The sequence below is a fragment of the Rissa tridactyla genome, chromosome 9 (assembly GCF_028500815.1).
Source record: "Rissa tridactyla isolate bRisTri1 chromosome 9, bRisTri1.patW.cur.20221130, whole genome shotgun sequence".
Classification (NCBI taxonomy): Eukaryota; Metazoa; Chordata; class Aves; order Charadriiformes; family Laridae; genus Rissa; species Rissa tridactyla.
Window position 1 is genome coordinate 7,417,273 of NC_071474.1, and position 16,412 is coordinate 7,433,684.

A 16,412-nucleotide genomic window follows, 5' to 3' on the forward strand; every position below is an offset into this window, starting at 1 on the left:
AGAACCGCAGGTCAGCCCACCGGACCTGCTGCCATACGGCACTACCGACCCACAGCACAGCAGCGGGCAGCCAGGCTGTGGCTCCCCAAAGCGAGCGGGATGTCTTCTCCAGACCAGGCATATCTGTCAGGTCCAGTTCTACCAGTACAAGAGGCTTCTCAGCCCCCACAGCTCTTCAGCGAGGGCTGCCAGTCTCACCTGTCCACCAGTGGCAACGGCCCTGGGATCACTCCAAAGCACAGATCAGCAAAGCCAGTGTAGGCCACCAGTTTAAAACTATTTACACTGATGTGTCTTCCCAAAGTGACCTACACACAAACTGTTGTACACACAAAGGGACGGTAACAAACCCCAGAAGATGCTAATGCACCAACTCAGCAGGATACTGTGATGCCGTTAAACATCTCCTTTGAATATTTGATCTGTAAATGTGATGTTCCCTATCATTATATATAAGCACATATGAAATATCTATATATACTGCAAATAAAACAAGCACCATCAGTTAATATTTATGCATGCACCCAAGTCACAGAGTAGCTGTAAAAAAACCCCACCGAACCACATTCAATTTCACCTCTAGGCTAAACAAGGCAGGGAAACACAAGACTGATGCTGGCTATAGATCACCTGATGAAGAGGGGATAACGTTTGATAAAGAGGGGATAATATGTGGGCCACAGAGGCCTTGCCTTGGGGAAAAAAACATGCGCAAATACTATATAGTAAGTGTCACCAAGGCCTCGGAGTACCTGGAGCTTGCAGGAAAGTGAAGTGAATGACACTCAGACCATCATACTGAAGATAAATTCAGTCCTAGCTTTTTGAGTTCCCATTATTTTATTCCGAGAGTCTGTTAAAAAGAGTGATTGGTGCTTGCCTGTCTCCCAAGGCAAAGATTTCCTTAGTGATAAGCCTTGGGAGGGGTCCATCAATGCAAGAGCTCTTCCCGATTTATTTCCTGCAGGCAAAAGTGGAAATGGGGGGAAGGGAGGGAAGAAAAATATTCCTGCTACTCTACTATCCATACGCATGGTACATATTTTTAACAATGGTCAGTCTCAAAGCAGGAACTTAAACCAGAATACGCTAAATGCAGCCAGGCTCTTCATTCTGTTCAGAAGCAAGTCTCAAATAACTTCTTATATTCGCAATAAAATTTGGCCAACTCTGGGCAGGCTTTTAAAGGGCACAAACACTCCCAAGGTTACAGGGTTGCCCCTGTACAATAACCAACATATCCTTCAAAAAACAGAAAAAATACTTCCACAACCTCGTTTTGTGACTGGCAACTTTTTTTTTTTCTTAAATAGGCAAGCGAGAAGAGTTACCACGGAGAATACACACATTTTCCAGACCTGACTGCAAACCTTGCTTGCACAGGTTGGGTGTTAATTACATTTACGCTCAACAGGGCCATGGTGCTACCGTAACAACTGCGGGATTATGCACTCAGCAGGTATCCTATCTAAATAACCATCAGAATTGGGTCGTGCTGGTTTCCAGCCTGGCTCAAAGGAGGAGGAAGGGGAGGAGGCGGAGGGAAAGCTTCATACGAATTCTGGCCACCGTTACTTGCCCCAGCACAGGACTCCCAACTGCCAAAAGTAAAGCAATCCTGAGCACGCAGCGAGCTAAATATATCCCTCACTGCTCTGCTGCAGTGCCCTGTACAGCACATTGGGCTGTCCTGAATGACAAGTATTTTCCAAAAGTGGGTTTTTTTTTTTTTCTCCACTACAAAGCCACCACATTATGCTCGCATAAGCAAGCAAAAGGAGCAGTTCATTCACGATTGGGAGAGTTGGCTCTCTCGCTCTCTGATCTTTGAGCCAGAGGCTGAAAATGCTTGGGATGTTTAGTGGGAAAAGAAAAAGAAAAAAAGAAAAACAGCACAGGGACAAAAGGAGTCAAGACCTGTCTGATTGATTAAGGAGCACCATTGAGAATCTCCAAAGGCAGCATCCTTCCCCTCCCCTGCGCAGAAAGGGAAGGACAATTGCGGTTCTCAGGGTTTTGAAAAGGGCTGTCTCTCCCTGCCCGGGAAGGCGGCGGAGCGTCTCCGCATCCACCACCTCTCCACATCCACCAGCCACCACCCGCCGGGGGATCCCGGCTGGTCCTGGTCCACTCCTCACACCCAGGCCATGGAAGGAGCCCAGGGTCACACACCTTCCCCCAAGGCGGGCAGGGGTTAACTCTGCCATTCCGGCCCCAGCTTCTGCTTTGTCACAGCAGGGGACAGCCCGGCTGAGGCCCAATGGCAGCACAAAGAGGACTCCGCACAGCAGCAGCAGACGACTTTTTGTAAAGGCCATGTAGATGGGGGGGCGGGGATGGAGTGCACACACGCAATTTTGGTTTAAATTAGTACAGAAAGGGGGGTTGGTTTTTTCTCCCATAACATTTGCAAACTTCCTTTAAGACCTAACAGCTTAAAGAACTGCAGTAATATGGAAATTTAGGACCCAAACCCATTAACAAGAAGATGAAGGTGCACAAACTCCGTTCTGGTTCCAGATGAGCTGGCAGTTCAGAAGAGGGGAGTCTGACCTGGCCCGAGGGTTTTCTTCCAAGTGACTGTTAAAAGCTGTTTTTAACCAAGAGATTTAAGGCTCATCATTAAGCCTCCGTTTTACAGACAGCACATGGCATTCAAAGCTCTCAACTGGTGACAACTCCGTAGTTAAGAGCAGAGGTTCCTCCCCATAAAAGGGATGCAAATGACTCCTATAGTTAATATATTAGCAATTCTATTAAGTCATCCACACCTAGCAACAAAACTTGCAAGAAACATAAATAGTTACAACACAACTTTTTCCTACGGAGCCAGGTGTTCTGGAGACAGTGGATTCTTGACATTGCAAGATGCTTGTTCATAGCCGGGGTAAAGGTTCAGGAGCAGTGAAGTGTTCAGCATCCCACCCGTAAAGCACCCGGCGCTTGGCAAACCTACTCCTCAGAAGCCCTGCCAAGACCAAAAGCCATGCGAGCACTACCAGCACAATACCAGATGGGAACCGGAGATCATCGTTTCAGCCTTTTTATTTTTTTAACCTTAGAAGCCAAGGCCAGAAAAACACATACACCACAGTGCAGACTATCTCATCCCACAGGTAAATATAAAGCAAGCTGTACACTGAAAATTGAGTGACACAAGAGCTACTGAACATTTGGAAAGACTCGACATTTTGCTTCTTATTATATCCAGAAGACGATCCCTGTTCCAAGAAAAGGAGGGATTAACAGAGTGACAGACTTCACTGCAAGTCACTAGATGTGAATTTTTCATCTAGCCTTTTTTGCTTTCATTACAAGGATCCTTCACAGGATATAAAGGTGGACTTTACATGCACACCACCACCAGCTGAAAATGCATCTTCAAAATGGCTTTTCAGCATGTCTTTTAATAAAAACACATCAGAAAAATTTATGTAAGACACCATGTCAGTAGAACAGTACACCCTTTGCTAGAAGGCTGCTTATATCTAATTATGGTAATCCAGGCCACCCCCTCCCCCAGTGCTCTTCTGTTTGTATTTATTTTCCTTGAAGGAGAGGAGAGATAATGCAGAACCGAATCTTCCCCCATCCATTATCACCATCTTCCTGAGCTGGATTTCAGCTTGGGGCAATGGGAGATTTAAAGCGCTTCTCCACCTTCAGAACTTAACAGCCTAATTTAACATTGCAATTCCTTCTGGAAGGGACAAAATCAAGATACAGTGGATACACGCTCCTCCAGGAGATGTAATTTCAGCATAAGCTGCCAAACCCACCCAAAGTAGGTTTCCTTTAGCTGTCTCCAGTTCAGAAGCAGCAAGGCCATGGCATCAGAAGCTTCAGTTCAGTCCCTACACCACTGCTCAGCCCCAGGTACTTAGCCACGTGGCTAGTCTCACTGCATCTGCTCCCTAAAACTAGCAGTGCTAAGCCTGAATAAAGAGACATCTCAGTATAAAAATTCCTAAGAGACAGGCTGGATCAACTCAGTAACCTGCTAATCATATGAACAGCTTTCTGAGACTACAGGTAAAATATGAAAACAAAGACAGGAACTGGTTTCTTCCTATACTGAGTAAGAGAGATTAAAATTAAATGTCACTGCCTTCTTGGCCCTCCCTCTGAGCTCTCTTACAAGGTCTAACACAAGGCTAATAGTGGAAATATTTGTTTTAGTGCAAAACACGGTTATTGCACCCCAAATGCGCACAGCCACGCTGCTCCCAAGGCGCACCCGTGAGATCCTCCTGTCTTCTCCGAAGTGCCATTCCCTACAAGCAGTCAGGGTACGACCGTGTGGCACCGCACCACGACGTTGCTTCTCCTGCAGCCGTGGGAGAGTTAGGCTTCGGCTCACATAGGAAATAGGGGAAGGTGCAGATAAGGGCAACTGTTGCCCTCAAAGTGCAGCAGGTGAAACATCAACCCAACAGAAAGCGGAACTGGCTCTAATCTACCATCTCAGCCACGTCAGCTCCTCTCGGCTGAAGGCATGGGTGGGCTCAGGCAGGAGAGCGGTGGGAGCATGCGTGCGCCCACGTGCACACACCTACAGCAACGCCCGGGCAGCAGCACACACTGCCTGCCACACGAGCATTTTTGCAGGGTTACAGAACTACCCAGGTGAGCTCTTTGTTCCTATTTTTCCCATTTTTATTCAGCAGAACGGTCACGCATTTAGAGAATACGCAAGGTTTCATTAATGAGCTTAAGATGTTTCACTAAAAAAGAACAATCCAGAAGAGATTAAATTGCAGCTAAATGTAGCTTCTTGCAGTTGGTGAGGCTTTTTTATAGCCCTGTGTATATTGTATCCACTCCTGGCAGCAATCACAAAACAGGAAACAGAGAAGTTGAAAGTCTCAGAATTGTGCATTTGTAATTAGATGAGACATTTCCTTCGAGAGGGTAATGTGAAACAGAAGTAACAAAGCAAAACAAGAACAATCTCCTTTGTGCTGCACACGGATTACATCATTATTCATATGAATTCCTTGCACATTATTCCTTTTGTGTTCTGCACTGATCAAGCATTTTCCCTTTTCAAAAAAAGCCTCCGGACAGCTTCATACAGGGTTAAAGCTTAAAAAAGGGAGAGGAGAGGGGGAAATCCTTAAAGAATCCAGCAGTGCAAATGAAACCGAAAGACTCAAATGAAACTGAAAGATTCGGTAGATAAATGATGGCAGCAACAGCTAAAAGAATAACCCGTCAGCCCGGATGAAAAGCTGAAACACATAGTCAGAGGCATTTTAATAAACGTGTTCAACGTTTCCAGTCAGGTCAAAGACAATCAGTTGCAAAATGCATGTTGAAAGCAAGTCAGTGTTAGTGGTTTAAGGATGCTGGAAAAAAAAAAAAAAAAAAAAAAGGCCAGATGTTCCAGGAATACTACGATATTCTGTGATTCCTTTCAAAGTTTAAAAAGAAAGGGAAGGGGGAAAAAAAAAAAAAAGAAAAAATCCGCACCAAAAATAACCCTGCTCCTTTTCAAGCCGCTTGCTTCTCAAAATAGCCTGCCCTATTAAGAAAAAAAAAATTAAAAAAAATAAATAAAAGCCCACGACTGCCAGATGAGGGGAAGCGAGGTAAGGCGGCAGCGGTGCGCTCCAGGGCCAGGCTCCCAGTACACCCAGTAGAGCCCAGCAGAGCTGTGGGTGGTGCGGGAGCGGGTGTGCGGCGCGCGCAGGCATCGCGCGCAGGCAGGGCTCGGCCGCCATGGCCACCCGCCCGTCTGCAGGCGAGCGCAGCCAATCCCCGTCCCCAGCCAGCACGCCATGGCCTTTGAACTCCCCACCAGCAACTTCCTGCTGATCGCGGAGCGCACACAGTGCAATGCAGTATGTCTGTCAGCTATGCGGCACAAAGGAACAGCCATTTTGTGACTGAACTGGACCCGCACCAAAATGCCAGGCGGTGCAGCCTTCCCTTCTCCTTTCACGGGGAAATCGGGGCTTGCCGAGCGCTACGGAAACATGAAAAGGGATGCCCTCTGCTTTCATAGGCAGTCAGAGAGGGCAATTTTTGTTTAACATCTTCGTTTCCCTCCTCCCCCCCCACCAAATCCTCTTTCGTATGGAACTACATCTTCATAAAATGGCTGCCACGTAAAACCAGGGTGTTCTGCTCTGCGAGGGCTGCAGCACACACTGCAGAGCTCTCTGCCTCTCTAAGGTGGCTGCTGAGCAAAAAAAAAAAAAAAAAAAGAAACCCACGCCATTTCAGACCTCAGACTTCCAGCTCTCTCAACAGAAAACAGGCTGAGATCTAACCCACCACAATCCTTTTTATTTCCCCAAATAAATAACATTTTAGCGCTAGAGAAGCCAAGTGCTGGATACAGACGCAAGGGTTTTGTTCAGCCCTGCAGCTTCTGCAGCAGAAACCATTCCCACCCTGGTGTATTTAGGAGGTGCAGGAGCAGCTGCAAGAGATGGAAGCGAGGGGAAAGGAGAGGACCACCTTATCCACCGCCTGTTCCTTGCTATCCCCCACAAAACTCACTCCTGGACTTCAGGACCTCAGCCTGCCTCTCACCTCTGAAGTTCACACTAGGGTTCCACCATGGAGGTACCCTCTCGCAACACCTGCCCTTCAGAAAGGCAGCACAGAAGATGCTAGAAAACACGCCAGGGGTTTGTTCAATTATTTAATGTGAGTCCCAGATACACAGGTGGTGGTCACCAGTAACTGCAGCATCCCAACTTTTATCCCAGGTGGAGAAAGTTGCATGAAATCAATCAGCTTCAAGTTTGGAAAGGTTTACTGTCAATATACAAAGGACAGGTGTTGCTGTTCATCTAGAAAGGCACAAGGCAGACCCCTCAGCTTCCAAACTGTAAAGAGTTAACGCCATTTCCCTCCCCAAGAAGAATCATCTGTTTTGGGACAATTCTCAGGTATTTTTGTTCATTCAGCATATGCCTTTGTGTTTCCTCAGGACTGGAAAGGTAGGAATCAATTCCAAACATATTCCCCAGTCAGGACGCTAAGGTGGTGTACAGGAACTGTGTTTTCTTCTGCTTTAACACCTTTCTCTAGGCCTGAATTTTTGCTTCTCCAGCCCAGAGACTTTTCCGCCCATCTCCATCACCCAGGCCTCCCACCAGGGTCTGGGTCACAGGACTTCATGTATTCCCACAGATGCTGAGCTGGTCCCATAACTGGGGAGAAAACCGGCCAGCAGCACGTGAAGTGCAGACATCAGTACATTTCTGGGCTACAGTAAAGCAAAGTGGTGGCTTGACTTCCTAGAAATCATTTCCCCTACAACTTCAAGTCAACCTCAGGAAGTAAGGCCCATTTTACGACATTCAGCTGACTCACAGCTCAGAAATAAGGTCGACAGGGCTCACTTACAAATATCCTGTGCTCCATTGTTCCCACACTCCAGGTGAGTGGATGTTACCCACAGTAAATTCATTTTGAGAAAAAAAAAAATCATAAAGGGGGAGAAGAGAAACTTCACACAACAGGTGTTACATACAAATTGATCAATTACAATATATAACCTTTCAATGAAAACACCAAAAGCACACATGAGAGACTATGCAAATATAATACCCCTAAGGACAAAAAAAACCCCAAAGGGTTTTTTTTTCCTGTATAACTACTGCTAGATGTCTCCAATTTCATCTCCTAGTTAGCATTATTTCTAATACTGATAAAATACCTTAATTCAGATTTCCTGAAAAAATTATACTTATTATTGCTCTTGCTGGTAATCCACACTTTAAAAAAAAAAAAAAAACAAACACAAAGACTTAAACAACCATACGTAACTTAAAAAAAAAATCGACTCTTTTAGGCAATATTTTGTGTGCAGTATTTCCAGTAATATAAAGATAGCATGGTTTAAAACTCTGATGTGTTTTTAAACTGCATTATTATAAAAAGCTCTGTATAGGTGCTATATGTAATGCTTCAACAGCCCCTGTGGCTAATTTAGTTAATAATGATTTCAAATTAAACAAACTTACCTATATCCATTTTAGGATTTAAAATTTGAGTGCAATTTTAATAAATCCAGAATAGCATCCAAGTTTATGCTTCTAAGGTTACAATAATTTGATAAAATATGTATTCCCACAGTATTTCAAGTTTGTGTGTTTAAGGAAGGTTAAATACTGGACATCAAGAATACTATTCAAACACCTGCAAACATCACATAGAGCACATGTGATACAACAGACAGTTCAAAATTCTTTTTTATTAATGTTGGTTAAAAATTACTGAAGACAACACCAGAGAAAAATAAACAGGCCACGATTCAATCAAAATTAACAAAATGCAAAACTCAAGTGTATGTACAAACTAGAAAACAAAAATGCATATAGTTTAATTTCCAATTTTTGAAAAAGCCGACTCTTTAAATACAAAATGAGCAATTCAGTAATTATACTTCTGCATTCCTAGCACAGAAACATTTCCAGTCTTTCATACTTTTCCCACATCAAGGTTAAGTTTATAAAAATCTGTAAAGAATCTCATTAGTCAACAAAAGTAAATAAAACCACTCTGAGCAAAAATGTATCAAACAAACAAGCAAAGCATTTGGAGGCTCTTGTTACCAGTCCCAGTGTATATTTTATAACACGAAATGCTATCACCAGCAGGAGAAAGTCTGGTTAAAATGTATCAAAATATTCTAAAATACCTAAACAGTATCAAAGTTCTACAAGCTCAAATAAAATTTGAAGTAAGGGGTATCGGACAAACAGGCACTTTCCAGTTTATATTTTAAAATGAGCTTTTTTTCATTCATGTAACTTTTTCTTGTGTCTATTTACTATAATTTACTACTACACCAGGCTTCTGTATGGCCCTCAGTTAAAGTTTAGACTTCTGAGATTCTTCAAAGAAAAATTTGCCTTGTATGTAAAATGGTGCAATGCAGCAATGGCTAAACCGACAAGGTCATTTTTCACAGCACAAAAAACCTAAAAACTGAAATTCAAAAGCTGGAAAAACATAATACAGAGAAAAGGGCTCCCCTGAATAAAGGTACAGTACCTTTTGACTATGACATGGGCCCTTAAGTCACAACACAACTTTCAGAAATTGCTACCAAAAAAAATTAGGGTGTGGCATGCTAACAATCTCAAGGTCATTCCTTAAAAAGGAAACAAAATCAGTAAAATGTTTTGTATTAAGCACTGACAGTAACCCAAGGCTGTCAAAGTATACAGGGTATTCACAGGTTTTACCAAAAAAAAAAAAAAAAAAAGAAAGTTGATAGATCATACCTCGATGCATTGCTGTGGACTGAACCCTCCTCTCCTTGGCTTTTGTCCTTATTTCTCATCATCTTTTTATTCTTAAATATTAAGAGGGGGTCAGGGGTGTCTGTTTGCTTTGAAGTCCTGTGCCCAGGTATTTACTGTCAAAAGTTGAAAGAAAGGTAAGGTCCCAGTTCGTTTCACTGGCTTTCATTATCAGGAACAAAGTCCTGACGCTGCAATGATATTGTTATAACAATACACAACACTGATCAACACGGCAAAACGGAGATTTAAAATAAATAATCGTTTTTAGAAGAAAAATCCGAGAATAAACACAGCAGAGGAGCATCCTGCAAACTTTCCCAAAGTAACACTGGATGCAAATAATCTCTGTATCTTATTGCGTCATCCCAATACAGCTCAAATCGGTCGAAAATCAAAGTACTCAAAACGGCAGAAATCTAAAAATTATTATTAATAATTGCTCACCTACCTGATCCATGCACCGCCGCCAGGACCAAGTCGATATTAGTTTCGGGTAGTGGAAAAACATTAGATCCAAAATATTTAGCGTTATAATGATAAAATACGAATTTCAGAGAATGAAAAAAAATATATATTCTAATCCCAAAAAATATGCTGCCGATAAACCAAAAGAAGCGATAATTAGTAGAAAAATGTCCGGGGGAAAAAGCTCATTAGGAGAGCGCACAAAAATGGAGGTACGCCATGGCTTCTAAGCTGGAAAAACAACGACCTGGGCTCTCTCCACGGCTTCTTCTTTCCAGCAAGGCACGAAAAAGGAGCCCTCAAAAGCTGCTTTTCTGCCCGAAAAAGGTCCGCTCGGCCCCCGATTAGTGCCTAGGAGAGGCAAGGGGCTGTGGGGGCCCCCTGAGGCTGCCCGAAAGTTAGGGAAAGTTGCGTAAAGTGTTGGGGAAGGCACGGAGCTGAGCGCGCTCTCTCTAAGGCACAGCCGCCATCTAGAGCTCCTTCCCAGCTCTGAGCTCTGCCTTTGATTGACACTCTCTACATTTACCCCACAACTCAGGTGATGTACCATAGACCCACCCCTTCATTTCTACCAAAAAAAGAGATAGCCTCCACCTAAAGGGTGCCTGCTAGCCCCACAGCCCCGGCTTCTTCCAACTACCCCAGCTGAAGGGGCACCTTAACCCCATGTGGCTCAGACACCCTTTTGAAACCAGAAAGAAATGGAATTTGTGCCTTTTGTTTTAAAGATTTGCTAAATATTTCAGTGCCTGGGCTAAAATTACTTCCTCCCTGGACAGGAAGTGGTGCTCTTACAAGCCATTTTGAAAGAATGGAAGTGGAGCTAACAGCCATGCAGCCAGCAGCAACCCACCTTGTGGCTCAGCCCACCCAAGGGGTAGCTTTTTCTCCATTCAGTGGCAGTAGCCCCAGACAACAGCTCCACCATTTGTCACCCAAGGCTTGCACCTAAAGCATGGGACAAGGGCTTCAGGCGCTGGGACAAGAACCCCACGTTGCTGGAAGCCCCCTCCAGCTCAACAGCGCCTCCCTAGTGGTTCTCCCTGACAATAAAAATCCAACAGCTACACAATTTTCACCGGTTACACCAAGGCACTACTGTAAAATAAGGCTGACACCATTAAAAGGGTTATTTCTAATTCCCATCCTTAACCCATTCATGTTCGTTAACAGATCTTAACACGACATGTTAATTTTAAAGCCATATAACAGCTGAGCTGTAGAACTGGAAATCAAGCAACACGTCAAATACAACATCCTACTATCGAGAGGATGTATCCCAGGGGAAATGGAGGCAATCCAAGCATCCCTGAACCTCCTGGATTCTGACCACCAGTTGTCTTCCCACAAGCAACAGACTCCTTAAAGTGCAAGGACATCTTGCATATGCGTAAGCATCACAACAAGACAGGGAAATCAGACACTAGGGGGAAAAGGGGTAATGGGTTAGTTTGGGCTCCTATGGGGACGATCCATGGCACAGCATCCCAACAGCCCGAAAACATCACCTTCTACCAGCAGAACCAACAGAGTCCCCATCAACTCCTCCACGCACTTGCCATTCGCATCCTCCAACAACCTATCATCTTTCCACATCAAGGTTGGAGCAGGTACACTCCATTGCCACAGTCCATTTTAAGGACTTTCACTTTAGCAATTATTTACAGAAGACCCCTTGCTCCTAAACTACAATAACTAAAAACCACTATGCAAGACCCTTCCAAGCAATTTTTGGAACACCAAGGAAATCCACTCATCTGAATGGGCATCCCTATGGGTTGGTCCCAGTATCCAACTCCACCATATACCACATGGCAAACCCAAACCTGAGCAAGCGTGCATCATCAGAATAACAAGATTAAACAGGTATGAACAATTCATCATGGTAAAAACGGATATTTACAAAGAACTCTGAGCAAGCCAAATGGTTAAACAAACAATGGGGTTTTGGTTTTGTCTGTATTTTGTGTTTGTTTTTAAAAGAAAACACCTAGGTTATCTCAGCATCAGGTTTGTCATCTTGGCCCTCCAGCATAAAACAAAGACAACTATGAATTTCAGGTGAAACGTACATAGCAAGGTGGCTACAGTTTAAGTATTTGATCCACAAGAAACTTGAAAGGAAATTGCTTTGTTGATCATCAGGACCATTTTAAAATTAATTTGTAAAGGTTAACACGTCATCTGTAGCAATATCAAAAGCAACTCCATTTTTTTCTCATCAAATACATGGTACAGTATCATGCAGCTAAGTCTACATCAAATAGCGGTGAAGGAGACTGGACGCTTGTACAGAACAATTTGAAGACACAAGAGACTGTTTAGGAAGTATGTTGTCCAGGAAATCTGTTGAAAAGTTTCTGTACCCATACACAACCAAAGAAGCATACCGAAAAAGGTTACACAAAACATTCAAGTACTCCTTTATTGTCGTATTTCCCAGCCTTCCACTGATATCAATTTCATCTTAAAATAACTTCAGAAAATTCAGCAGAAATAGTACCCTGACAATAGGTCAGGTCCTGAAAAACCCCTAACTTTAAGCACCTGAATGAACAAACCAGCAAATAAAAATTCATCAGAAGTCATGGCAAAGTGAAGACAATTTGCAAATGAAAACCACATTTTAAATCAAGTATAGCACAAAATTTTACCATGCCTTTAGTGCTTAGCAGCCAAAGTATTTTTCACTTTAATAGCAACCAAAAATGTAACTCACTTCAATATCAACACAATAAAAAAATATTCAGCCAGAAAGGACAAACACAAAGTGTGAAAGAAACCAAAACCTTTTATTAAGTCACTTAAAAAAACATTACATTTTCTCCAAAGGGGGAGCAACAGATCTCTTACCAAACGAATTTGCCTGTGATGCATACACAACCCAAGAGGAAAATTTTGCCACCCAGTTCTCAAACAGATCCATCATTGGACAGTCACTGATAGAGTCCTCCCTCATTAATTCAAGTGCAAAGTCCATTTTGATAGGATGATCACAACCCAGATCTTCTCTGGTTTAATAACACGAGAGTCCACGTTTTAACATCCTTCTCTTGGACAGACATATCACAGCACTCATGCATTAGTCCATTTCCTCAACCTCTCAATCAACAGTGGAACTGCCATCTTGGTGTCTCATTCGTAGACTCCTTTTGACACTCTTCATCTGATTGGATTCTTTATGGAAAATTAAAAGAAAAATGCTGTTGGAATACAGATCATATCTTTAAACTAAGACATTCAACTACTGTACCTTGAAGATAGTTTAAACATATAACTGATGCTTCATTCCTTATTACATATTCCAGAACATCTAATTTTATCATGAACAAACAATGTCAAATCATCAGTTCAAGAGTCAAAAATATAAACTTTAACCAAAACTATAGAGAAGTAGGGGAGGAATGATTAGAAGTTCAAGAACCCTTTCAGGCTCCATAAATTCCATTTGAAATTTCTCCATAGTGTTAAAACACTAGAGAAATCAATAGCGGGAAATCCAAGATATTTGCTCTGGCAACCATCTTTATTGGACCGACCCATCTACTAAAGCTGACACTGCTTAGTGGAAAACCAAGGTTATTATACTAAGCCAATTTTTTTCCACTACTGTCCATGCTCCTTTCTTCAAAGACATAGATCCATCAAAACCAATGTAATAGGCATGAAAACTGGTTTCCTATATACAGATGGTGGCTAGAGAGATGACATTCCACCATCTTAACCCAGTCTTCTAGCTCATGAAAGACATACAGTGCAACAGCAAACGCACACTTATATGCAAACAGAATGACTGGTTCAGTTACTGGTGGGAAAGGACATGTCAGAAATCAGATGAAAATGGTAACAAGTTACACTAGTTGCCTTTAGCAAGGCCACCATACTACTCCTGATCCATATTCCAACTTTCCTCTTCATATAACAGCAACCAAGACCACAGGTGAGTGACAAACCAAACTGATCAAATGACTTCCACATGTATAAATACAAACCAAATAAACCCATCTTTACATTTTCTTCCAATAAAAATAAGCCCATGTACTTAAAAAAAAAAAACCAAAACACTACTCCTCCTAACATGCAAAAATCAAGTACAGGCAGTTATTAAGTGTTAAAAACATCATTTTAAAACCAATGCTAACTGCAGAGATTGACATACAAAAAAGGTTTTAAAATGTCTTCATGGTTTTTAGTATCTGCACTCCAGCGTCAATTTATTCTTTTGAATGTGTACTAATCTCATTTTAGTCTGAAAGCCAACTTCACCACTATGTTGTTCCCCTGATAATCCTGGGCAGATTCTTACAAAAAGTGATGCAGAAATTACCCACAGGACATCAAAAATCAGTGGAGCCATCTAGTGGTCTCTGCCTCATCATTCCAGTTTCCCCATTCTCATTTCAAAATAACCAGTTATAGCAAATCAAACAGCAATGGAACAAGTGCAACAAGCCTCAGTCCAACTTTCACAACTGCCCATACGTACTGTCTTATATTCCTCTATAGAATTCCTCATTTTAAATACAAGGGAAAAGAATGACAACACATAGAAGTGGAATACGGGATCTGGTAATTCACTTTGCTCTGCATTGTGCAACGTGCATAGTTGTAATAGTATCCAACCACAGGATCTTCATATTTTCAGATTCAGAAATTGAACATTCAAAGGTTGCAGAAATTCTTTGTTTCAAGCATTCAACTCATCCTCAGTTAAGACAGGAATTAAATATTTTAAAATATTTTTTCCCCACACTAAACTGAATAAACAGTTTTTTGGGGCTGTTTTGGTATACTAGCCTAATTTCAAATCCATCTAGGCATTTAAAGATAAATTAAAACCTTGAATAATTTTTAATGCCAATGCCTTGACCAAAGTACCAAAACACAAAAAACAAACCATGACAGTTGTCTATTATTGTCACAATCAAATATTCAGAAGTACTAACATGAGCACAGTGGAAACCCCATAAATAAGACCATTAAAAAAAATTTTATAGCTATTGTAAGAAGCTTAACATAAGGAAATTTAGTTACTGGCATCACCTTTCCCCAGCTCTCAAAAACGTCATTTGGTTACATATTAATCAGCCTTGAAAAGCCCTTTGCAGTTGGGTTAGCCTTCTGCCTTAGACACTAATGAGATCTGCCAAAAGTAAATTCAAGGGCAAGTTTCCCTACTAGGTTCACTTGCATTATGTTGTACCAAAAACTTTGCAAGTAACTTCGCCATATTCGTTTTAATCACTTCTCTTGACCTTGTAAAATAATTAGTAGTATACGGAACTGATGATATAACTACTGATTATAATTAAGACGATGCTACAACAGCCCTTATTCTAAAAGTTATTCATACATCAAAAAGATGCCACAGTAATGGCCAAAATATTAATAGCAATCTGTACATTTTTCATGTGAAATCTACATTTGCTTTAAAAGATTTCTCAGCATTTGTTTATTTATGAATTAACACACATTTTACTGAGGAGTTTCAATAACGTTGCAAAAATACACTCCTTCACCACTAAGACATATGCAGTGATCCTACACTTAAGGCATCCATTGAGTAGCCCAATTTTTTTGCTAGATGATGTTAATATTTCATTCCTTCTCTAACATCAGTTAGGCATCATCCCATTTTTCAAGCTTTATTATCTTCTATTTACTGTATTTTTTTCCAAATGTAGGATTTTGGTAGCAATAAATAAGGAACCTGGATAGTCATGTAACACTTTCAAAGTTTCCTTCAAAACACTGGTAACATATTGACACTCCGTATCAACGGACAGATACCATTCCCAACCATGCCTAAGGTTTAAGGCAACAGTTTTGAAAGATATGAGTTCAGAAAGTTTTTCTCTTTAGGCTTTTTGTAATTCCTTATTTGTTTGCTCTACCTATTACCGGGCCAGAGCAATAAAAGATATCTCTTAGGGCCAAATCCACAGCTTCAGCAGTTTCATGGCTATGGAAACCTTGCGTTTCTTTAGTCTGAGGCTGAAGGTCAGTAACACGCAGAATGTCCATGCATCACCGCAAGGGCGCAAGACACCAAGGCACAAAGTTTTCCAGAGTGAAATCCCTCACACTGAGGTTTGAACTTAAAACTTACTGCTATTAAGGGGAATTCACTCCAACAGAGGGAGCTGAATGGACAGGATGACGTTTTGAGCAAACCAAACCTGAAGTTCTACACTTCAAAGTTCATTAAAGCAAGATTTTCATTTTCAAAGACACATCTCGGTAACTTTGACACTACAGGGAAAAGCAGACGTGCCCTTTATTGACTTCTAAAGTCCATAATGATGTTCTGTCCAATCGTTAAAAGCAACTAAGTACTCTGGACAGTCCTAAGTCCACTTTTACCACTACTAGATGTTCAGCAGGCACAGCAGTAAAAGCACAACTCATGTAGGATCAGGTATTTTTAGCTAACAAAGGCTGTTTGCCAAGTTTCTCAGATTTAGAGATTAATTTCAGGTAAGATGTGACTTTATTCACAGATGCATTGTTTTTTGTGGATATTATTTTTTAAATAATAAATTTTATTGCATTAAGCAAAGTATGCCAACTTCAACGAAGCTCCTGGTGTTTTCAAATATTTCACCCCCTTCTATTAAAAAAAGATAATTAAAAATCAGTGTTTCAACTAAACATTATTTATGTTTACCAGAGGGTAAT

The 16,412-nt window shown here is 41.6% G+C and overlaps 1 protein-coding gene across 9 annotated transcripts in view; it reads right to left on the reverse strand.

Moving 5' to 3' along the window:
* CHD2 (chromodomain helicase DNA binding protein 2) overlaps nucleotides 1–16,412 on the reverse strand; it is a 92,511-nt gene that overhangs the window by 47,205 nt on the left and 28,894 nt on the right. For 6 of the 9 annotated variants that reach the window (XM_054214817.1, XM_054214816.1, XM_054214822.1 and 3 more), the window contains 2 exons: nucleotides 9,718–12,911; nucleotides 9,249–9,382 (listed from right to left, as the gene is read on the reverse strand). In XM_054214817.1, the coding sequence (XP_054070792.1) occupies nucleotides 9,249–9,310 (62 nt within the window). In that variant the 5' untranslated portion in view covers nucleotides 9,311–9,382; nucleotides 9,718–12,911. Of the gene's footprint in view, nucleotides 1–9,248; nucleotides 9,383–9,713; nucleotides 12,938–16,412 lie in introns of all 9 variants that reach the window. The other 3 variants (XM_054214819.1, XM_054214820.1, XM_054214821.1) reach the window with 3 other exon arrangements.